At 39.6% G+C, this 25,224-nt stretch overlaps 2 protein-coding genes across 4 annotated transcripts in view; one reads left to right on the top strand and one right to left on the bottom strand.

Annotated features, from left to right (window-relative positions):
- Positions 1 to 18,953, bottom strand: part of LOC124154584 (glycogen [starch] synthase) — a 45,593-nt gene extending 26,640 nt beyond the window's left edge. Inside the window, exons 1-2 of the mRNA XM_046528410.1 lie at positions 18,840 to 18,953; positions 18,183 to 18,609 (exon numbers count right to left, since the gene is read on the bottom strand). Of these exons, the coding sequence (XP_046384366.1) occupies positions 18,183 to 18,321 (139 nt within the window). The 5' untranslated portion in view covers positions 18,322 to 18,609; positions 18,840 to 18,953. The remainder of the gene's footprint in view (positions 1 to 18,182; positions 18,610 to 18,839) is intronic.
- A 115-nt stretch (positions 18,954 to 19,068) lies between these two features.
- On the top strand, positions 19,069 to 23,147 carry LOC124154585 (BLOC-1-related complex subunit 5). Of its 3 annotated transcripts, XM_046528413.1 has the most exons (6): positions 19,069 to 19,263; positions 19,354 to 19,712; positions 19,797 to 19,996; positions 21,775 to 21,963; positions 22,070 to 22,311; positions 22,387 to 23,147. In XM_046528413.1, exons 2-5 carry the CDS (start codon positions 19,475 to 19,477, stop codon positions 22,283 to 22,285), a joined length of 843 nt encoding a protein of 280 aa, XP_046384369.1. In that variant the 5' UTR covers positions 19,069 to 19,263; positions 19,354 to 19,474; the 3' UTR covers positions 22,286 to 22,311; positions 22,387 to 23,147. The 3 variants fall into 3 exon arrangements, with proteins under 3 accessions (XP_046384369.1, XP_046384367.1, XP_046384368.1); XM_046528411.1 differs by having other exon boundaries at positions 22,070 to 23,147; XM_046528412.1 differs by having other exon boundaries at positions 19,069 to 19,224; positions 22,070 to 23,147.
- Positions 23,148 to 25,224: the final 2,077 nt, after the last annotated feature.

The following is a 25,224-nucleotide window of genomic DNA, read 5'->3' on the forward strand; positions in this document are numbered from 1 at the left end:
AAAAGAATAATTCACGGCAGGAAATATAATTCTTAAATAGTAATTAAGTATGCATCACAGATTCTTCCTTCATCTCCACTTTTCCTACTTACTAATTTATTCAAAAGAATGGATACACACAGTTAATTGTGGTGATCAGCCATTATTTATTCGATAATTTCACTAACTCGAGTCCTACGATTATTCTCCAACACTGAGTCCCAATAGGTCAAAGAGTGAGTCGTTCTCGCGGATATATGAGTCTACGATTCTTTCGATTCATTGAGAATCACAAGAACGAATAGACTGACTCACCCAAGTGATTTGATTCATAAATATCGAAACTTCGAAAAGAACGACTTTGCCCGCCTCCGCTATGCTCGCATGGTTTGTCATAAATTACTTCAGTAGCTGGAAAATACCAGAAATAATAATGAATAGATATTAACTAAGGGTTTTGGGTTGTGGCTAGTAACAACTAGCATCCATACTGGGAAGGTAAAGTGGACCCAATTAATGAAAAATTACAAAGATGAGATCGAAAAACTATGAATATCTTCGAGAAGAGAGCATGTCCCATAGAATGTTTCATTTCCACGATTAGTGCAGAGAACAATAACCGGTGCTTTGGCTTCCAACTCAGGCTATTTTGATTGCAACTAAAAACAGCCCATAAACGCGGGCGCTTAATTATTAAGCAAAATCCACGGTAGAGGCACAGAATTAGAATAACGCTAATGAGTCACGTCTGGCTTGCTAGTTCGCTTTCGTCGGCGTGGACGTCGCGATGCAAAGGACGCGAGGGAAACCTGCCAAGCATTGTGCTCGCCCGATTCAGGCTCGAAAGGCGGAAATCTCTCATATACGCTCATCGTTAGATTAATCCAGTGGCCAAGGTACTATTTCAGTCCCAATCGTCGTTCCATTGGAATAAAACAGAGCCTCCATATTTTTAAATCGCGTGTGTCCTGCTTCTCTTTTGAGGTGGTTTCAATTTTGGCCGATTGCCGTCCAGCAAACGCAGGGGTAGGAGGTGAAATGGTAGCTTCTCCTCTCACAAGAATGATCTCTTAGCATGGCTCTCCAAAAGCCAAATTCGCGAATGATTTATGAATGCCGGATCGTAGAAGAATTTAGCGAAAAATTTAATTACGTACAGAACGAGAAATTAGCTAATTGGCTTTTGGTCGTTTATAATAATATTACGGTGTACTGGAAGCTGTATATCACTCATCTAAATAAATAACGGCGAACTGTAGCTCACTTTACTGACGTTGAGTTGGGTTCTTTATTTGCTGAATCCAAGATCATTCCTGAATGCATGTGAATGGAAGTTTCTCTCTGCTTTATAGAAATGGCACCGTCCGCACACGCACTGCAACTTACGAGGGACAGCTTCTACAAAAAATTATATTAAGCAGCTGAGGAAAATTTGACTTAATGTCTCCGGAGCATTTACTAAAAATATACGCGTACTCGACGCTATCTAGTATTCTCCAGGAGAAATATCAGCAAACTGCCCCGCACTGTACTGAAATTGAGTTTGGTTGTTTCTTAGTTGCCTCTGTCTTTTTCGGAGTGAACTTCTCAATTCCAAATTAAATCCAAGTTATTTTCCATTTTGACGGTTTGAGTTCGCAATACGCAGATGAAGAGGTTAACAAGTAGACGACTATACCACCGCGCGTATCAACAATGTCAAGCAAAAATTCCCGTTAATTCAAAATTTACCAAGGCCCAGGCTAATTTTCACGTTAAATTCAACAGGATCCGGGATAATTTGTTCCATAAACTCCGCCAGTGACGTACGGGTACTGGAATCTCACGCAGTACCCAAGAGCTCCCCATGGAAAATTAATCGCTAATTTATTTCCATAAATCAGCCTTTAGATTTCACTCGATACAAGTATTACGAAAATACACGCACGTAGGTCAATGGCGGTGTCGTAGTTTGCTATATGAATGGTATCTGCACAAAGTGACCTATTGAACAGAATGAGCGCAAGGGAAATATAGGAAGTAGAGCTTCAGTTTAATGCGGGCTGACGCCTATGGGAAATCCAAACCTTTCCTCGGTCATCGGCCGAGGAGGAAAAGCTCAAAAGATCGCGTAAGGGGCTGATTAAGGGGGAGAAATCGGGAATCATTGGGGTGGCCGCCCACTCCACCCCCTCATACCCTACTAATAGGGTCGTTCACTCAGCCCCGAAACGCAGTTTAATAAATAATTCAGTAGATGGAAGGGAAAGATAAGTTATGACGAAAAAATCTTCATTCATCCATCTTTCCATTACTTAGATATGAAAAAATGCGAATTTCGCCGCCCACTTTACATGAGTTAGTAACGTAATTAAATTTCTAATTCATTAGATGTCCAAAGAAACCTGATCCTTGACGGAAAGAGTCGCTTACGAGAGTGTTAGTGACAACGAACTACGCGAGACGGACGCGCGAGGCTGGGAAGTAGCGAAGAAGCGGTGAGCCGGTAGGAAAGAGTCTAGACTAGTGATGGCATAAACGACTCTCTTTGTGGAGCTGCCTCACCGCTCATAGCACACTCCTGAGAGCCGCTCGCACAGTGCGACTCAGTAAAGCGCTTCTAGGTTGACGGGAGGGGAGAAGAGGGGAGTGGAAGAAAGGGGAAGATGGGAAGGTGGTGAGGGTGGATTTTTGAACGAACATTTAAAATGCAACATTTCCTCGATCACAATTTGAAAAATTTTATTCAAATTAATCGCGTATTGCATAGTCACAATGTTTAACAGGTGATATAACTGAGGAAACACTTCTGCCGATACGTTATATCTTTCATGGAAGACGGAAAATATATTCCGTCTCCTATGCTTATAAATGACGGCAATTAAAAATATTCTGTTGTAACAAAATATTCTCTCCGATACTAAGTGATCATGTTAACAATTCATAATTAATTTCATCGATTGATCTTAGTTGTTTGTATTAGAACTAATTTTAATTTTTGTCTCGTATTATTTTCATAAATTTTCCGATGCCGAAAACTTTTACATGACCATCTTCCACGATACGTGTAATATGCAGGAGAGAGAATTACGATAAGGGTCATATGAAATTATTTAGAGAAATACCCATAAAATGAATTAGGAGAATCTTTCAAAGGCGTGAAAATGTGAGCAGTGGACTACCCGCGAATAGTGCCATGTGCTCCCTTCGATCCGCCAAACGTACGATGAGCCTCACACGGAAAATGTTTGAGGAAGGAGTGGTGTGCGCATGGAGTCCGACTTCCACCGCTCACGACTCCAACACGCACAGTGTGCGCGGAGGGAGTCGCGTGCTGTCTGCGAAGGGGAGGGAGTCGCGACTCACCAAATAAGACTCTCGCCTCACAGCACTATCTGCTGAGTCGCACATTTGAACTGACTCACTCGCACAATGCCCATCACTAGTCTAGACTGTCATGAAATTATCAGTTAAACGGCAAGCGCCTCTTATATTCGCCGATAATACCGCAAAAGTAGGCGACAGATCACAAACGGGAAAATATGGGTCTCTTTATTTTTCCAACTCTATCGCAATCGACAGAAAGAAAGAAATAGTGAACGAGCCCTTTTCTGGACAAATTGAAAAGATGGTATCTTTAAGCTGGCTCTCAAAGAATTTTGTTATTTCACGTGGTTAACAAACAACGTTTAAAAATAATTGGTGAATATCTAAAAGCACCTTTTCTACCGATTTTGAGATCTCTGAGGCATTACCGCAAGGAGTAACTGCATACTACCAAGGCGCCGCGGAAAGTTATGAACCTCCCCCCCCCCCCCCAATTACTCCGCTCAGAATGGTGTTGCCGATAGCCTGTCTCAACTGTGCTAACCTTGCGCATGTACAAGTGGAGCAGAAATGTCGCGGTAACTGAATGGGAAACGATATTTCTACCGAAGTAGGGCAAAGGTCCAGCGAAATACAATCCGTAGGATAATGAAGATTATGGATATATACCCAAACATGGGCCTTGACGAGTTCATACCCAGTAATTCATCTTAAGTTGCTTTCTACTTTGGTTTTTTATACTTTACGCAGGCATACGGCTTCATGTCTTAATTTTCCCGGCTAAGCAATAAGATACACGTTCATAGACATCCTAACCAAGACTACATTCTTCTCCAGCTTTCTAAATTATTTCCTTTGTCATCACCTTGCCACCATGATACTATCACCTCTTAGGCAATAAATTGACGAACCATGCTCTATGATGCCAAATCCACACTATATTTTTTTTTGACAAAATCATAATGATTGATTTTAATAGAAAATTAATTCAGTTAGTGAATCGTGTGATTTTAAAGGCATTTATATAATCTCTTGCATAACCAGGACATATTAGCAGATATTATACAAGTCATGTCGACCCGAGGATGCAATGGTTAGGAAACTACTTTCGAAAAATTTAGGGGCGGACCGTCAGGTAAGATGCCAAAGGTGAATGGTCCTTAATTTTTCCATTTTGAATTAAGCTCTCCTCACAGTGGTCAACGAAAAGAGACCGAAACAGGATATAATTTGACGCCGGGCGGATTTCATTGTAGGACTAAACCACCTCTAGAATAAAAAATCGTGGTAACAAGGCAAGAGTGATACAGGGTTTTCTACAAGTCAATAAGGTAACGTGACGTAAGGAAGAGCTCTTCTAGCGTTAACTTCTACCATGAATATACAATATACATCTATTTTTCACCACCAGAATATCGGGTTAGCACTCAAAGTTTGCCAACCCCTTTGCAACCCTAAAGTGTAACTCGAGACGTCTGGAACGAGTGTTACCGATAGACTACTCAAGTAATCTGTAAACAAGAAAAGTTTCAAAGGCACGCTGTATGCCAAAAGATTGCCAACGTTCATGGTCATCTCACCAAAAACAACTGGCATTGGTATCGTTCACCTACGCCGGAAAAACTCACAAGATACAGTTGTGCACGTGGAAGAAGGCGAGACATTAACGGCCGGAGTGACTTTTAACATAGATTTCAGTTTATGAGGAATTACGATAGGATTCAAAATTTCAAGAGACATTACCAGGGAAGAAACATATAGCGAGCAGAGAAGGAAATACGGCAGACACTATCAGATGTCAAATAAAATATTATTAAGTCTATACGGTTTAACTCAAGGGAGAAGTTGCAGTTTAACCAATCGTCACAGAACTTCACCGAGCGAAAACATAGTGTTTAGGGAACTTTTTATAAAAAACTTGTCCCCAAAATATATATTTCAAATATAAGCAAGTGGAACAAATTAACTATATGGGGTGCACATCGAAGAAAAATGGACACGGCAGCATGGATATCAGGAATATAATCAAGAGGAAGAGAGAGCGGATCGTCATTTTCCACATATTACTTCAGTTGGACTTAAGAAAAGGAATATAATGTACTTAGCTTGAAAATAAAAACCCAATACTGTATTCTTGAAAGTACATGCAAACCAATTACGCAGCATTTTCTAATCCCGATCGCAAAGAAGAGAAACTGTGATACTTAAAGTCAAAGCTCCCTAGAGGGCAGAAGTTTCAAGGGCATGAAGCCTCACGGAATATTTACACAATTTCCGAATGAAATATCTCGGATGAAAATATATACGATCGAACATGACCCATTGGAATGACAAAGGTCGTGCATTGAGTAAGGTATTACGATACGCTGTCAGGAGCTGCAAAAACAAAACCGTATCAGCAGCGCATTATGACAGGATAATGACCTAAATAAGTGCGATCACTTTAAAAAGTGGGTCCACACGGTGACCGCGGTAACCAGAGGTCGAACTTCGAGTATTGCTAACGCCTCCTGACCCGATTTATCACGCTCTCGCGATCACTCTGGCATTCATATTACATTCATCCACCCCTCCTCTCCAAATGTCCCGCCAACTTCAGGGACTAGTGAACACCAGCTGTTACTGGTTAATTCTATCGTATACACGCTCAAATAATAAGTTGACAGAAATTTCTGTTTTGAAAGTTGTTTTTAACTTAAGATGAGAATCAAAATGAAAGACAAATGAAAACATGAGTTAACATTTTTAGGTAGGATTTAGTATAATGACTGCTTAAAACTAATTCTCTCAAAGAACCAATTAATAACAATATACGTAAAATGAGAAGAACTGTTAAAATAAAAATTCTTCAAATGAATCGTGCGCAATTTCATATTCGTCCACAATATCTTCTAATGCAGTGGCTGGATACACAATATGCCAACCCAATTTACCAATTATTTGAGATACTAGACTACCATAATTGAGAGTGCAGGCAAGGGAGTGTAAATTTGAGAGAAATCTCTCCCTGTACAGCAAAAAGAGAGACTAGAAAATGTGGAGAGCGACCTCCACGAACTCTTTTGGCCTTATCAAATCTCGCCATAAGTAATCGGACCTTATCAGCGACGAAATTCACGCAAAGAAGGGAGAGCACATAACTTCGTGATTAACTTCCGCCGCAATTCCGTCGAAGCTATATCACGCAAACACGGCAATTTTTCCGGACGTACTCGAAAGCATATGGCAGACTTTCGAGGAACCAAGCCAGCGTCCAGCAATAAATAATACGCGGCGAACGAAAGCGTGGAATATTGCCCAGCCCACATATGACGCGCAACTGAATACCCGCGGCCCTGATTTAAGTCCACAACTCAATTTATGTTTACGATGCTTTTGCTCTATAATTTGGGCCCAACGAGAGGCTAGTGTTGTGCAAAAACTTTAATTGGTAGACCATTACACACATCATAGTAATACAAAGGCTTATCATACTAGAGTAAATGAATGTTGCATAATGAGATGTCTCAGTATATTAAGATGTTACAACGACGTAAATTCCATGGACTAAATCACACGAATACTAATTAGACACAAGTAGGGACTCACGGTGAAGGAGCATGAGATAAAACTACCGTAGAACTACGTTAATCGGTAGAATACTTTTATAAAGATACAAGTAAAATGTCTTGATGTTGTTATGACTTTACCACAATAATGTGAGAGAAGTAAATAAAGTGTTGAATCAATGACTTCCAAAAACAATCCACAGCCCGTGCAATAACAGAAAAGTACTGCAAATAACCCTAAATACTTTGAAAATAACATGACTACTCTGACATGAGACAATGACGGTATCCTTTAAGAAGTCGCTTCCAGCTTAGTAAGGAAAGAGGGAAAAGAGAAGTTTTGTGGGATTCATTGATGAAAACCCTGCCGCAAGGTGGAGAGGGGAAACACCTTTGCGTGTAAAGACAACCTCGAAGGAGGGTGGTCGCGGTCAGGAGGCCCGAGGAGGCGTCTGCCGCTGCGTCTTTTGTGCGCGCCAATCGGGGCGAAGCGAAGGATGGAGAGGAAGGCACACACGCGCGCGCGACATCGACGACGCCGTGGCTGGGCCACAAGCAGTATGTGACCCCGCGCGAGACTCAGGTGTGCAGAGCGAAAGCGACACGGGGAGAGAGAGAGAGAGAGTTCGCTCTCGAGCCGACTTTTAAATTTTCCGTTACTCTCCGGGTCACGTGAATTCGCAAGTTTTGATACCCCCCCCCCCCCCCCCCCGATTCCACGGACTCACATTAAAGCTCTTCAAAAGCCAGAACGTTAATCTGAATGCCGCCCCATATAAAATTTAAAAAATACTAATTTTTATGTCAGTGAAGATTTCTTCGGTTTCACACCGGGTAACGTCCTCCATATCTCCTTCCAACGTTCTGATCTAGAATCAGGAATCCAATCTTATTCGATTCCTATGAATCTTTATATCCTCGAGGAGATTCAGGAATCCAATTAGATTCGAATCCAAGGTACACCAAATTACTAGAAACAGGGTATACCAAATGATTATAATCCAGGGTATACCATATTAATTACTTTGGATTCCTGAATCCCTGTGAACGGCAGACGTGTTGCACATCGAAACTTTGGAAGGAAATATGGAAAGCCTAACCCGGAGTGAAACCCGAGAAATCTTCACTACCATTGTTCGCCGGGAAAAAAACATACACTGACTTTTACATCTGAACCGTTGCGTTGGCCTTCTGGGCCAAAATAATTCGGTAAATCTTTCAAATACACACTAATAAAATGTGCACCCGCAACTAAAAATGATTGTTGTTGAAATGGCACATTACGAACTTCCACCACATCGTGCCTAACATCATACAAGATAAAAATGATTGGCTTATCATAAATTGGACTTCACAAAAAACGCAGCCGTGAAAATAAAAAGCATATCATAAGAGTTCATGCGTTCCTGTTGTCAATATTTATTTGGCTAGTATCCCAACAATAATTCTCGACGCCCAAATGGCGGCTTTGAGGGCAGCACGAAAATTTAATGCCATGATAAATGATAGGAATTAACAAACGATATTTTAAACGCATATTCCAAGTAGGTATACATGGCAGCAGTGGCGTAACTATGGGGGATGAGAGGATAGATACCCTCCCCCCAAAGCCTCAGAGAAATAAAAAAAATAATTTAAACTCTTGTCTAGTTTTGTCATATAATCACCATATCTGCTTAAAGTTAAATTTTTTGTGCCAAAATGATGAAAATGTTTTTCCAGGCATGTCATTTTTCAAAAAATTTCACAGAACCCCTGTGGGCTCTCCCCCAGACCCCTAAATCCCCACGAAGCGTATTCCTAGTTACGCCACTGCGAGGCAGAATAATAATGCAAAAACCCCGAAGAAAAAAATGAACACATTATGTTTACCTGCCAATTCTTAGCACTTAGCGTGCTACAGGCGTAATATTACGCCACTTGAAATCCTCCGATTTTTCTACGGGCGTAATATTACGCCATCCGCCTTTAAAAAGTCATAGTTTGCCATTTTTAAACAAAGTGATACCAACCTCGAAATAAACAAATGGAGAAAAACAAAAGGAAAATTCATTCTTTTAAATAATATCAAACACCTATTCCTTGCATCAAAGGTTGGTTGCCAAGAGATAGCACAAAATTATTGAAAATCGCCAGCATTGGCATACATATCTTCAGTAATAAGGTCAGCAAGGTCAGTGTTAACACTCTATGAATCCAGATTCATAATTAAATTGCAAATAGGTCAGACACTAAATGGATCACTAAAAAAAGAAAAAAATCGACCTGTTGAGAGGGAGGAATGCGTCCTCTGAAAGGAGATCACATAAATTAATAAGAAAAAAAAACACGGGCGCCTCAAGAGGGAGAAGCATCTGAAATATGAATGAAGAAGGGGGACATGTAAGGAGGAGGGGGATGGCGGTGGATTCGGACACACTTTCACAAGAAGCCACACCATGCTCACTCGGCTCACGGCTACCAACATTTCAAATCAACATTCGAAGGCGTAGGAAATCCGTACGACATTAGATTATTCTTACTTAAATAATTTAAGTTAAATATAATATATTTTTATAAATAAAATTTAATAATTTAAACAATAATCCTCCCAAATTATTAGTTCATGGGGGTATTTAAGCCTAGGACCAATTGGAAGTGCTGGTTCATGAGATCAGTAGCTTGAGGCAGAGTGGGATGGCTAGCTCCTAAAAGATTTTAACTTTTAATATAACCTATTCTTTTTCATATTTGCCTTGGAACCTTCTGCAAAAATGCAACAGTAACACGTTTTAATGCTTTTAAGCGCAGCTGAGTAACAAAAACAAAATTCGTACCTGCATCGCATTGAAACCAATGAATCACGAAAAATTAAGTTAACAGGGATGATCAGCAGCAATTAAAATTAGTTACCTAATAACTAATCGCATTTCCGCATAGCTAATAAAATTCTCAGTGTCACATTCTCTGCTCTAGCGCAAATCTCGAGACATACTTATCAAATTCCAGTTCTACCGCCCAGTTCTATCGCTCTTCGCTGTCACCGCCACCCCCATTGGAAAACTATAACTGTCGCCAGACATCGTTTTGCAGGATTTACGTATAAGTATCACAATAGTAATTGCTTCGCGCTGTAGGTAGTGATTCTTCCGGGTTTCCAACCGCGTTGGTCCACATTCCTGAACAAGGAAAATGGATGTCCAGGAAAATGGATCAACGCGGAAGGAAGCCCGGAATAATCACTGCCTACAGTTAAATTTCCGCGGGAGCCTAAATGGAATCACCTTTCGCTCTTTAAATAATAATTTTACGTATCATATTGATAACCGTTGTCAACAAAAGCTCACGTTTTATGCAGTGAGACCCCGATCACCCGTCCATGATGCTGTTTAGGGACAAAATACACCTGCAAACCAAATTACAACCAGCACAATAAGTTATGCGAGTTTAATCATTAAATGAATACATCTACATACTACCCCCGCAAGTCGCCTAAAAAGGCGTGTCATAGGGAATGTTAGAACACCAGCCGCCTAGATAAAATAAACAAATACTCAAACAAAATGACGACTAGCATTTATTGAAGTCATCTATGGTTGACGGGGGTAAAAAAACGAATTCCCATATCTATCCGTTCGGCAAACCATCTCTCTTAATTTATCGCTTCTGTCGGGCCTAGAAATATAGTGGGGCTCTAAAATGATGTTCTCCGTGTCGCTCCTTAAGATATCTATTCTCAATTGTTCATGCAATCTTACCCTAAGCACAATATCCAAACGGGAAGTACGCAGTTATCACCTTCACATAATGACAATAATCTGGGACTAGCTTTACTGTTGAAACCAATGTATACCTACGGGTGGTTATTTCCCGTAGTAGGCATTGTTACTCATCTTAAAAAAAGAAATTTAGTAAGAATAAAAAATTCACTGAAAATTTTTTGGAAGTGAAAACTCATTTATCTCATGTTTTTTTTCAACTAATATCGCCTCAAATGGTAAGAAGCACAATTTCCATAGTATTCCAATACATTGCGTATACTTCGTCGCACTGGCTGTTATCGTAGCACAATGACGCTAAGTAGATATAAAACATATGGGTTTATACATTCCAATTTGTACGATGCCGAAAAAAACCATTGAAGGGGTAGTAATTGATCAGTGAGTGAACTTATGATGATATTCATTCTATCTGAAGGGAGTAAATTAATACTTAACGGAAATATATATAGAAGAATATCCCAGTACGAATGATACCCACGCTACATCTAGGGGTATGAATACTAGTAAAAGAGAAAAAAGTGATACATAAGTAGATACATCGAAAAAAAATACATTAAGTAATACCTACGCTAATAATGCTGTAACGTCATATTCTTCTACAGAAAAATAAGAAAGGTGTAGAATGGGGACTATAGACCTATTAGCCCAATCTCTCACGCGGCAAAAGTGGTAATGAGAATTTTAAACAGACGAACGGGGACGAGGCGATATCACGATAAAAAAAGGATTGGCCAACGCATAGGTCATTTCTTGAACCAGCATAGCTTATTTACTAATTCATTTTCGACTAAAATGTATAACCCAGAAACAACGCAGTACCATGGGCGCTAGGAAGGTATGACCGCATGGAGCATTATATGCAAACACGTGCCAAAAAATGCTTCATACACACGCAATGGAGAGAAGAGGTATTTCTCGATGACTTTTGGTCTGTAAACAAAACATGGGGAGCAGTCTTGAAATCACAGTTGGATTCCTCTAACAGGCATTAAAAATTCTGCTCACGCACCACACTCACTCAATGAGGGTTTAGTTCACAAAACGAGCCGTACATCACTGCTCTGATCGAAAATGTCATCCCCTCTTCAGCACCCTTTTAAGGCGGAGAAGAAAGGTCAAAGTATATTCGAGCGCTAGCCGTGAACTCTACGATCGATTCATTATCACTGGTCAACAGTGGCGTAGTCAGGGAGGTTCCGGGGGTTCCGAACCCCCCCGAATATAAATACACAATTATTTTCTTCCATAAAAAAGAAACAAATATTTAAAAAATATGAATTTACAAAATATTTCGGGTGAACCGGAGTTTAAGCCCCTTGTCGCATTGGTGGCGGTTTCTACAACTATTTAGGAAAAATAAAATATATAAATATAATAATATATATATTTAATATTAAATATCTATCCACGTAAGATCGCCCGGGCGGGTTGGGAGGGACGGGTTGCACTAAAAGGAACGGGAAATCGTTTTATCAATGGTTTCGATAATGTTTTTTCGCAATAAATAGTTCCAGAAACCGCCGCCAATGCGACAAGGGGCTTAAACTCCGGTCGCGCCAATATTTCTTTAACAAATAAAGTTTTTTCGATTATGAAGAGTGTTAAAATTATTTTAAAGCCTATTACTTAGTATCCAGATTTGAAGTTTGGTCTGACGCCTCTCCACTCAAATTCTCCTATCATCTAATCTCTTCACAAATAGGTACGTATTTCTTCTTTACTCGTTCCATATATTTCATTCGATGTCTTCCTTTTCCGTTCTTTGCAACTACTTTTACCTCAACAGTTGTCTTCATAAGGCCATCATGCCTCAAGATATTGCTGATTAGGTTGTTTCTTCTTCTTATCGAGGTTTTCCAGAGGCTTCTCTTCACTCCTATTCTTCTTAGGACTTCCTAATTACTAACTTGGTCGATCCATTTGATCCTCATCATTTTTCAATAGCACCACATTAAGAACACCTCTACCCTTGATTTTTCCACAGCTCCATTGTCCATGCTGTACTTCCGTAATGAAGAATCCTTCTAATGTAAGTTCTGATATATTTTTCCTTACTTCTATGTTTAAATTTCCCGGAATGTAAGTATATCTTTCTTTGGTGGAATGCTCTCTTTACCTATTCTGCTGATAATTTCTTTCTTGCTCCTCCCATCGCTAGTTATCCTGCTTCCAAAGTAACAAAATTCATTCCCATCTACTATTGATTAATTATTGCTGAGGACAATGGTTTGCAAGGATATTTCTTCATAAAAATCTACCCGCAGAGGAAATAAAATATACCTATGGAAAACTTTATACTTCTTATTTTTTTCCTGCAAATGTGACTACAACAACACCAAATTGTTTGATAAGGAATATCCTAACTGTACCCGTTGCGATTCTTGGCGAAAAAATTTGCATTTAATAATGTTGAACCAAAAACAAGAACACAGTGGATTGGACACGTAATGAGCAACAGCAGTTATATGGGAAACATGATGGAAGGAAAAACTGATGGAAAACTTCCCAGAGGAAGACAAAGGGACAAGTACATTTTAAATAACAGGTTATTGACTGGGTCTACAGCCATTAAGTAGCAACGGTGATTGTAGAGAATTCTGATAGTCCACAAATTACACAGAAAAATGAGGCTAGCACTTCGTAACGGCATTCACTTCAATAAATATTGATAAGGTAACAACAAAAAATAAAAAAGTCAAGAACAAATAACGAATGTCCTTCTTTAAATTGATTTTCGGTATAAATTTCATTCGCAAATAGTAAAGACTTCAGTATATTAATTTCTGGTTTAACATAATGAAAATCAGAACATGATAAAGTCATCACAATAAAAAAGAATGCATAATAAAATTTTTCATAGAGATGGCTCCCTCAAATGTCGTAGCCGCAATAAGTTCACGTTTTTTATCTTTTTCATACAGTTGCATTAATTACGCCGCTTGACTGCAGTACAAATACAAAATGGAGATAAGATCGGTGCCAAATTCGACTCTAAATAAAATACTACGAGAAAACAAAGCCCATTTTCCACGCAGAATACGTGGAGCGCGCGAACAACCCCTGAGAAGCTGTGCGCGAGAGACGAATAGATAGGGGACTGCGCGTGGAAAGCGAAATCCCGAGCGGAAAGGGAGAGTGGTCGCCGATCGATGCGCCAATGTCAAGGGCAACGGCTCCGTGCTCCGCTGCACGTCCTTATTTCATCTGCGCGAATTCCGACCCTTTTCAAGAATTACAGCAGAGGATTCTCCATTCGGCCACAAATTATGTTTTCACCCGACGCGCATTTAAATGAGTTCACAGAAGTCGCCACTAGCGTCGCTTACAGACAAATTTTAATCGGTTATAAATCCGAATATATCCGATAAATAGATCCGAATTTCACGATAACATAAGCCAAAATTAGGGCGGTAAACTGAAATTTATATTCCTGATGGTGTGGTGTATCAAATTCATAAATTTTAAATGCTATTCCTCGCGATTCCAAAAAACTAGGGTTTCCTAAAGTCGACACGCGGGAGCGATCCGAATTTCACGGGGATTTAACCTAAATTTAGAGCAATAAACCGAACTTTATATTCATGATGGTGTGATATATACAATTCATAGCTTTTCAACGTTATTCCTCGCGATTGCAAAAGAAATAAATTGCAAATATTAAGAATATCTGTATCGCGAACATTTTTTTACCGATTAAAATTCTGCCACAGTGAAATCATAAATAGACGGACTGGGGCCTCCACTATTTAGTACCCTTGGCAGCAGTGGCGTAACTATGGGGGGAGATGAGGGGGATAGATCCACCCCAAAGCCTCAGAGAAATAAAAAAATATTTAAAACTATTGTCTAGTTTTGACATATAATAACTACGTCAGCTTAAAGTTAATTTTTTAGGGTGAAAATGATGTGAAATGTATTTCCAGGCATGTTATTTTTCAAAAATTTTCCCCAATGGTGGTGGCGGATCGCCACCCCAGGCTATCACATTCCTCCCCCTCCCCCCAAAGCATAGTCCTAGTTACGCCACTGCTTGGCGGGGAAAATGAATTCACCACGAATAGGAGTAATTTTGCAGGTGTATGACGACAGTTGTATTTCACGACCGGAAGTATTTCTATCGCTTAGAGAAGCCTTAAAAATTCAAATTTCCGACGAAGGGGGCTCACTTTAATTTCGAAAAATGATAGAGATATTACAGCCTAAGAGTGATGGAAAGATGACCTCAGCAAACCTGTTCGCATTGGCAGGAGATCGTAATGACAATCTTTCAAGCATCGCTTTCGTTGGAGCAGGTATTCTTCGCCCGTAGGAAATGGTATTGAGAAATAGGACGACGTTTTGCGCGAGCAGACGTATTTTTTTTTTTTTTTTAATAATCAACTTAATTGGCTCTATTGACAAACACAAACTATAAAATGCCAATCATAGGCGTCCATTCACATCATTCGTTAGGTGAAAATGTGGAACTAATTTTTGAAGAGAAATTTGCATCATGGAGACGAGTCTGCAGGAGCCATTATCGACTTCGATCAATGGCTCTCATTAAGAACGATAACATAGGGAAGAAGATACGCTGAAGAGTGACATCATTCATTCGGAACTTCATTGCTTTACAATGGATGAGGAATGAATAAGCAGTGGTTCCGGGATCCTCTGATTAAAAAGATGCATCCCTCCTTGGCGACCGGTCTTTTTTGGAGCGTAGTAGATATCTTCTTTAAAACTTACCCTACCATCTGGAAATTATCAGATTATCTAGAATAGACCTTTGTAAACATTTGTCTGTTTATGAAGGAAAGAATATTCTCCGAGAATACTGAGGTATGATTTCTAGATTTTACCAATTAATGACTTCAGTGAATTGGGCCAAAAAATATATGATACACTATACCATATACTAATGTACTACGGGATCCAATGCACCAAAATAATTTCAAGTTGGTAGCATCGGCAACCGAAAACACCGCTCGAGTGTGAAGTGCGCATCAGGGTAAAATGCAGCAGGGAATGCCATAGCATGAGATCTTTCCAGCCAAGACGAGGTACGACGGCAAATATTATTTTCTCCCGGGCAGAGCGCCTTTCCGGCGCCAATCCTAACCCTGGCCGCTCCAACTTGCCATAGAAAGAATGATTCATGGGCGAAGTCTCATAGAACTCTCAGCAACCGAAAGTGATAAAACGTTCCGACTTGAGGAATTAGCAGTTTTTTCCTTCCCTTCCATTTCCAGAAAGCTTGTTTCATTTTACGTTAAACAGTTGAATTCAAATTGTTTTTCGCAATATAGGTAAACGTTTTTACGTTACGATAGAAATAACAGACCTGTTTTTTTACTTTGCGGAGAAAATAGTAGTCCCATAATCACAATTTTACCCTTCCATTCAAAGGAGGAGAGAGCCCAAATATGGACATTGCGCTTAGATGTTTCTGTTCAGCTCTGCCGGCAAGGGGTAATTGTTTTTTCTAAATTGGGGAATAAAAGTTATCTGAGAAATATAGAGCGATTTATTAAGGATGTAATTATGGGGGCTCAGGGAGGGTTTTCTCTCAATTCAGTAAGGAATAAAGACTATTGAAAATCCTGGAGAGCGCACAACAACAAAAAATGAGAAGAGGATGAGGTGGCTACCACTGACATGTACCACCACCATGCCAATATGCCATGTATTTCCGGCAGTACCATAGCCACTCGTAGGCGTAATTTTCGCCTACGAGTCAAATTTGAGAGTTTAAAAAAATGTGAGCAAGGGGTAAGGATTGTTACTTCAGTGGAGGATATTCACCATCATTTGCATCCCATTAAAATTAGTTTGAAGCATGGACGAAGACAGGTGTAGGGATCAAGGGATTAAGAAGTGTTTGGGAGGTACACTCTTAAGGGAAACTACTTGAAAATGGATCCTCCCGCAATCAGGGGCATATAAAGGTCGTTGTTTTGGAGGAAGGGAGGGCATTTTACCATTTTCCTTGGCGCCTTTGTGGTATGCAAGACCTCCTCACAATAACATATTCACCCTTGCCAGGACGTGGCGGAATAAAAGCTCGGATATATGCATTAAATGAGAAGAAAGACGATTTCCTGCAAATGAATTTGAGCAAATGTGGGTATTTACGCGGTGCATTGATGGATAATGTGTTCACGAATCCACCCGCAATGCGTAAATACTACAACTTGCGAACGCGCCTTGGACAAGCGGCATGTCGATAAATTCTCCTTTAACTTCCAACATTATTGGGCCCGCAAACTTTGAGAGCAGGAACTGGAGAGTCACCTCAGTTATTCAAATCAATCCTAATATTTTCGGAATTGCGAGAGAACCTCCGCCCAGGTTCACCCAGCCCCTGTAACCTCTCCAGACCGGAATGCTAATCCCTTCAAGGAATTGAATTAAAGCCGCCCTCCTCCCGAAAATATTCTCTTGCCACGGCCGTGTTTCGAAATACTACGCGATTATTTATGAAGGAGAGCAAAGGCGATGAATGAATATATGACCGCATATGCGCGGTATGACTATCACGCTTCACGCGGATGCGTGGGATTAAATTCCTCGAGGGAGCGCGAGTACAGACATCGACCAATGAGGGGACACTTGATTGGGCGGCGGTGAATGCCTCGTGTCCAGTTCTCCGGTCAAGGTCAAACGAAGGCCAAATTTCCAATGGTACCACCGAAAAGATGGCATGGGATTCAGCACGACAATCTCGCCGAAAAAAGAGAAGGTTCGCTTAATAAAATCATCGATCAAGACACCAGAAAAGTTACGTAGTACCTGATTTCTTTGTCAGAATACACCCCGCGCATTTTTTAAAATCAAACATCAATGTCACACTTCGAACTAATCCGAAATTTCAAGGTTTATTGCCTAATTGTACGAATGAATAATTTTACTTGTACAATTTAAAATACCGCAGTTTGTTACGCAAGATGTGCAGATATGGCTGAGCAATCTGAGTGAACGGTAAATATTAAAAACACGTAACTCAATTCACGTAGCATACTATTTTATCGGCTCAAAATACACGCGCTGAAAAATGATGATTTCTCTCGTCTTAAATTACAATCATAGGCCCTCACCGTTACTTCAAATCTGTGTCTGCCTAAATGTACGTCAATGTTCGTGGATAGCGCTAGTTCATTTGGAGTCTATTACCTATATGTACTTCATATCACAGGGCATCTACGGCGTCGAATTTTTTCAGCGATAAGTATTAAATAAATACCTGTTTGACATTACTGCCAATGATTACTTCTTCTAAAAAACGAAAGAAAAGCCATACATCCACTTCTTTAATTACACCGCCGACAAATATTGGACACGACAGTCGTTGAATATCACCACGGTCAAAGTTAACTTTGAACTGTATTCATAAAACGCTAGAAAAACTGCCATATTCAGAATTTCCCTGCACATTTGGAAGTAAAAATTAGAACATCACCTTACTATTTACAAGCATTACATAGAGGGTCATGATGCAGGTCATTTTTTTCCACGTATTCCTCTTGACAGCATGGGGTAATGAGACTCTGCCGGTTAGTATTGTGTAGGTTAACAGTTGAAAAGGAACGTAGAAGTGTTTTATACTCACCCTTGTTGGCTGCCTCCCACGCAATTTCGAAAGTCCATCGGTTCTCACAGGATGCTAATTCTCCTCTGTCCAGGAATGCGACGAGATCGTGTGCGCTATCCACTCGGTAAAAGCGCCGAGACATTTTTTCTCTGGACATTCTGGAAATTGGGCTTCCTCTTTTCTGCAGCAAAATTTAAATCCCCCCTCACAAAGCACTCGCAGAAAAAACGAAGAAAATCACTGAGCTAAAAAGAACCACGGCGACGAGTAGTATCCACTGATTTCACGCAGCAATTAAGCAAAGTTCGAAAATAAATCCGAAGAAACCTTTCTCATTGACACTTCAAAACGAATTTGTGGTTTTTACGATAGTCAAAAACTGGGCGGGAGACCAAACTCTCATAAATTCATCTTCACAGCAGACACTGTTCATCTGTTGTTGCACCTGTGAGTCAAAAATACACTTACGATTAGAAAAAAATGACGAGGGGGCATGGGGTTTTACTACAATAATTGATCCTAAATAAATACACGAAAAACCGGCTTCATTTCAATGATTGGTAGCATGGGACACTTTACTAAGGCACAGCGGAGAACCGGTTCAGCAACTTTTCTTGGTCAAATATGAATAAAAGGCATTATAATAACAACAACAGTAGTATACATGGAACTTACTGTTTCAATTTATTGTGCTTGACGGCACGCATGAGTAACCATTCTCGAACAATCCCACAAATGAATAACTTAGTGCCAGAGCTCACAGATTTTACTTCACACACAAAGACGTTCGTGTGACCAAAGCGCAGGGCAGAACATTTGAAGGTCGTTCGCACGAGAGCCTTCTTTTTTTTTCAAAAAAATAAAATTCCAAACAGAAAGCAAAGTTCTAGGATAGTTATTAAATGATATCGCACATTAATGACTTTTTAATTATCCATCTTGATTTTTTCGGGTCCCAGAAAGTTACTGCGAGAAAAACTATTAATATTCACGTAGTCCCCTCGCTAGCAGCAGACGAATCTTGAACAGGAGACTAACGCTATGCGACTATGTCAACACGGTAAATGAAATCAGTCAAGGAATACATATTTTAAACTAAGTATTGTTGTTATTTGCTGGTTTATTTGTTAGAAAAAGTATACCAAATTAACTATGAATTAAGAAATATAATATTTTCTCGTTTTTCAAGGTTGTGTCGGCATATACGTACCTTCAACAAGGTCCTTCCGAATAGCAGATTCTAATTTAAAGAGGGTATCACTATTGCCAATTATCGCGCACATTTGTTTGAAAGTGCATAGGGAATTAAAATGGGTTCCGAACAAAGTAGTCAGCAGCAGCATATAGGAAGGCAGCAAAGAATCAACCAGCAACGAAACACCGCTCTTGGCAGGAGTAGAAGCAGAGACGCAGAGAGTAGAGAAGATGAAGGCCCTACTGGCTCTGGATCTGAATTTGCTCGCCCTGGAAGTATATCTCCTGGGCCTAGCATTTGCTCAGATTCAGATCTTCCGTATATTTCTTATACGGTTAATAGACCAATAGGAGGTAAAAATCCATAAGTCTTTGAGAGGATGATTACATGAATTCAATTTGTCGGATTCTTGAGTTTTCTCTCATTTTTCTTTTAAGACTCTCCCAAGCTTCCTCACAAGCATCTGCAGGGTCATGGCTCAAGGGGCAAGTTTGTCGGGCAGTCGTCTAGGAAGGCGCTCTCCAGGAAAACTGCGTTGGTTCGAAGCAACATTACAAGCGGCCACAATATCGTGGTTGTGAAACCTGCTGTAAATACTGAACCCGTGGAGAAAGACCCTGATCTCGTCCGCCTCCAGGTATTGCCTTTGGTGTACATATGTATCCCAATTTTGACAAGTAATGGATTATACATTTTGCTGCCCTTTTCATCACTAGAAATTGTTATGAAAAGTTTTGTAAAGCTTGAGTCTAATACGGAGAGAAGCGTTGTATATTTAGAAACGTTGATTCCAAGTAAGGAGGTTGGAAATTGTCTCTAATGATAAGAGGAATGCGGGGAATGAGAAGGTCAGATTTTAGAAGGATGGAAAATGAATAAGGAAGTAATCGTCAAATGTGTGTGAGAGGAAAGGGAGTTGGTGGATTCAATAAAGTCAAGAAGAAGATGTGGATGGAATGTTTACTGTTGGGCAAGGTTATGCTTGATACTTGAATGAAGAGGAGTCAGTGGCGGATACAGAAAACACTCAAGGGGGGGGCGCAAAAGATTATTTGAGTTGCCTTTACTTTCATCGCGATAAAAAATAATCAAGTCACAGGCAGAGTAAAATAAAATTTTAATTAAAGTAATTATACACTTCATTACTACTATACATTACTACTATACATTTAAAGTAATTAACATTTTATTTTAATGCCATCTTATGATATAAAAAAGTCACAATCGTGGTTCTGCAATGTTTGCCAATACGGCCGGATCCGCAAGGGAGGGGCGCGCACCCCCCGCACCCTCCATCTGTATCCGCCACTGAGAGGAGTGCGTTGGGTAACTGATGAAGGGTCTTGAAAAAATCCTGGGTTAATGTAATGGATGAATGAGTAACATTAATATTAGTTATTCAGATTTTATTCTGATTTTTCAACTCCCATTTCTATTACCGTACCATTTTGTTGGTGATAGTGGCACATGTTCACAGAAACTGATCAAAGAGTCTAAATACAAACAAAAGATCCTTATCATGCCTGAATCACATGATCATCCTTTCCATCCCTCAGAGTGAGAGCTCCAATAATATCTTTTCAGGGACCAAAAACGTGGTTGTGCCATAATTTTCTAAATCACACGATCATCTTGTTGTCCCTTTTTCCATTGCTTCTTCCTTCACTTTCCGTGCTTAAAACTGACATTCCACTAAGAGCCAAGTGTGGCATTAGGATTGCTGTTAGTGGCTGTATATTCTGATTCACTGAAAAACAGCAATGGAAAGAAGGACATGCTGAGTGATGGGATGAGATAGAAAAAGATTGCTTGAAATGGTCATTTTTCTGGCGTCATTGGAGCTATTGCTCTGAAGGGATGTAGAAAATGATATGTTGTTGCTAGTGTTAAAATAACAGACCACGGAGCCAGTTGGCAAGATCAGTAATAGGTCTGTCAGTGTGATGGCTTAGTACTGGGTTGATTGACAGCAGGCAGTGGTGGCACTGCGGGGATGTAAGTGCCACAACTCAAGGTTTACGAGGAGTTTCTCTCACTTCATAGCTGTGCCTTTGGGCACTGTGGCTGTGGAATAGAGATTGAGGTGCAAGAAAAGATTTGAGAATAATATCAGCAGCCATAGGCAACCACCTATTTTGGTAACTAGTAATTCAGCACTGCCCATCACATATTGAGCACCATTCTTATACCATGTTTTAATCGATCTTATCAGTTCTTTTTATTTCCATTTATTCAAGTAATATTAGTCTCTTATGAGTTAAAGTTCATGAAGAATGGAGAAATCATTTTTTTCTGGCGAACTGAAAGTGTAAATATCACTTAATCAGTGATTCAACGTGAAGGTAGGTTTGGTTAGGCAAGGGTAGAGCTCACCCTAGACTAGGCCGGTGGTTTAATACCCATTAATTTTTTCAGAGCGTTCCAATGTTTCTACCAATTATGAGAGGAACATTAAACCTTCCTGCTGCACGAGATCCAGAAGTCTTGGAACGACTTGATCCCACTGGCTTACTAGCTCTTTGTCATCGTTACCAACAGCATATAGCCATCAGTGCTCAAGTCGTTGCCTCTGAGCAGGCTCTATTAACTGTTCGTGTTAGAGAGGTATAGTATTTCTTTGTGTATTTTTATTTCAAGCTTTAAATGATCTGGCAGTCGGAGGAATTTTTTGGTGATAAAAGATTAACAATTCCCTTCTTTGAATTTATAGGTTGATGCTGCTATCAGTGCCATGATTGATAGGCTGGTTGAGCGCCAGAGGAAATTTGCCCGATATGCAGAAAGGTTAGCCAAGGTGCATGATGTTTCTCATCAACTGAATCGATGCCATGTACTACTGAATCAAACCCTTGAGAGTTTGGACAGTCTCAATAATAGCTTGCCAGTGGCTGAGCGGTTAGAGCCTTTTGTTTGGACGACTGGATAGCTGTTGCCTCATGCGCATGCCACAACGTAAGTTACCATGCGCATTGGCTGTACATATATTCAAACACTATGTAAAACAAACACTTGTAACTCTCATTATAGATATTCTCCAGAAGGAAATTTATACTCATCATGATCTCCTAATTACTTGTTTTTAATTTGTTCATAAATACAATGGCCTTTGTGATTGGTGTAACATTCTAATGAAAAATGCCAAACCAAGTGATTATAGGCCATCTGGTGCTCCATGTGATATTCCATTAGGTAAATGTTCTCCTAGTTTTAAGGATAAATGTAATAATTATTATAAATTGTTGTAATAGTCTGATATATTTTAATTATGAATCAGTATATGCTTCTCAAAACCATATAGTGATTTTTGTATTAACCTGAGCTGGAATATTACCATTAGGTACACCATATATGTAATATTACCATTATCTCTCATCCAAATAAGGTAGGGGCCTAGTGTGATGAGGTATGGTGTGAGCATAATTTTTTTAAAGTCTGTGTTTGTGATTATTCAACTTTAGTTTTGATTTGGAACTCAATAGAATCATTTGCCACTTACCTGCATCATGGCCTGGTGAATAAATGTTTATCCTCATTGTCATAAAAAATATGAACTTTGATAGATGACAGAAAAAATTTTTATTTGCCAATAGACATAAATTATCTGATCCTATCAATAAAACATTCTTTCACTCTATGCACGATATTGATGCCTAATCTTCATGCTGTGGTTCTTGAATATCATTGTAGGTTGCTCATATCTCTGTGCAAGGCAAGAAACTGTATTTTTATCATTTGTAATGCATTCTTCATTTTATTTTGCTGAGGAATAAAAGTGTATCACATCAAAAGGGCTTAATTACTTATGCACTCTATTAATGATGCGTCTTAGAAAATAAATATGTAATATTATATGGGGGACCCAAAAATAACTGGATGATTATCGTTGCACACGTCGCTCTTACATTTTGGGTTTCTCCCACTAGATGGGATGTTATTTCATGATTTCTGAGTCAGTATGCTATTTCGCATACTGACTCAGAAATGAGCATTCGAAGAGTTTTTTGACCTCTTTGATTTTTGAAATGGTTGATATTCGAGAACATAGTGCGGCGTTGAAATTCAGTTCTCTATGTGGTAAAATTGAGTCGGACACAGTTAATATGTTGTCTACAGCTTATAAAGAACAACCTTTGAAAATAACTCTTGTGCACGAGTGGTATTTGCAATGCAAATGTGGCAACATGTCAATCGAAGACATTCAATTCCTGGACTGGCCTTCCAGGTCCAGAACTGATGAAAAAGTGGAAAATAACTCTCACCCTTGTTTACGAGGATAAGAGGGGTAATATTGACAGACTCACTGAACAACCGGTCATTTGTGGAGTTCATTACAGCAAATTTTAGCTGAAGATTAGCAATTGAGATGAATTGCTGCGAAATTCATACCCCACTTGTTGCCTCCTGATCAATAGCACAGCACATGATTGCCATGACTTTAGTTATTGGTAAAAAATTGCATGATACTACTTCCTCACCCACCCTACTCACCAGATCTCACACCTTTTGTTCAACTGGATGAAAATGGTGATGAAAGGGAAATGTTTTGGTCATACTACAGAGGTGAAAAGAAAATCGAAGGTGGCACTGCAAGGCATTGGAAACAACGAGTTCCAAAGGTGTTTCGAGTAGTGGAAAAAAGTTTTAACCAGTGTATCAGTGTAAATGGAGAGTACTTCGAAGGTGACTAACATTTGTGAGACAAAAAATTGTCTGTTTGTTTTGGGACAAACTCGTAAATAAGATGAAACTGTTGCTATGAATATTCTACTTTTTTACCATTTTGATCAAAGTGAATATCAGTCAGCATAAGTAAAATGCTCTTGATGGCCATAAATACAATTACCATAGACTCTCGTTAATACGAACAGCGTTATTACGAAGTTCTCGTTATTGCGAAGCAATTCGTTGGTCCCGAAGAAAATGCCTACCCTATTTAGAGTAAAAGAAACGTCATTACGAAATTTTCGTTATTAAGAAGTTACTAATCTCAGTTCCTGTCCCGGCGGTTACAAAATGGGCTTTATTACGAAGTTCCGCGAAAAAGCAGCTGTATTTAGGTGGATATACACTATGCTGTTATCTTCATTGATCTACGTTTAAGTTCTCTTCTTTTACTGTGTCCAAGAGCGTCAATTTTGGTTCTTTCTTCAGTAGGTGATACTTCAATATGCACGCAACATCAAATAATAAGCTTCATTCCTGTGGAATTATGGTGACCCACTCATTAACGCTCGTAAATTGAACGTTAGTCCTCTTCCTACGCACATTCTAGTAACGAAATTTCAGATACACGAACATAGGAAAAAAAATCAAGCGCGCCCAAAATTTTAAATTTGGCGTTTGCCGATGCGACACGACGTGGCGTAGAGGAACGCGCACTTTGGGCATAATCCGAACAAATTATTTAATCCGGAGTGAAGTCAGGAACTGATCACTCTTTCTTCCCGCGGACAGATTTTTTCGGCTCACTTACTCACGATTGTGATGCAGTGTTGCATTCTGCAGGATAACAACTCTCCTGGATGCCTTTTATAGGAATTTGCTTTTATTAGTGTATTTGCACTTAATTCAATCGCACGTATTACACACTTGACTCTAAAGCTATTTCGCAGTGCGACTGAAACTATAGGAGACTGAAAAGGAAAGAAATTTGGACAAAGTATGTTTTTTTCTTTCGATGAATCCTAAAAGAAACATTCATACGAACTTCACTATTACGAACCTCCGGTTTTTCGGTCCCGTGAACTTCGTAATAACGAGTCTACTGTACATAGAGGTAACGCTGGGGCCACATGCATTACTATCCTACCAAGAACCACTTCTAGCATTATATTTTCTTACTTGTTTTCACTCATTCTCTTGGCT

This window comes from Ischnura elegans, chromosome 2, assembly GCF_921293095.1.
Source record: "Ischnura elegans chromosome 2, ioIscEleg1.1, whole genome shotgun sequence".
Lineage (NCBI taxonomy): Eukaryota > Metazoa > Arthropoda > Insecta > Odonata > Coenagrionidae > Ischnura > Ischnura elegans.

What these genes read in the sequence shown, in the direction of transcription:
- LOC124154585 (XM_046528411.1), top strand. Translation starts at nt 19,475, where the DNA reads ATGGGTTCCGAACAAAGTAGTCAGCAGCAGCATATAGGAAGGCAGCAA. An exon ending in GGTTAATAGACCAATAGGAG is followed by an intron (nt 19,713 to 19,796) that starts GTAAAAATCCAT and finishes TTTTCTTTTAAG; the next exon opens with ACTCTCCCAAGCTTCCTCAC. An exon ending in TAACTGTTCGTGTTAGAGAG is followed by an intron (nt 21,964 to 22,069) that starts GTATAGTATTTC and finishes TTGAATTTATAG; the next exon opens with GTTGATGCTGCTATCAGTGC.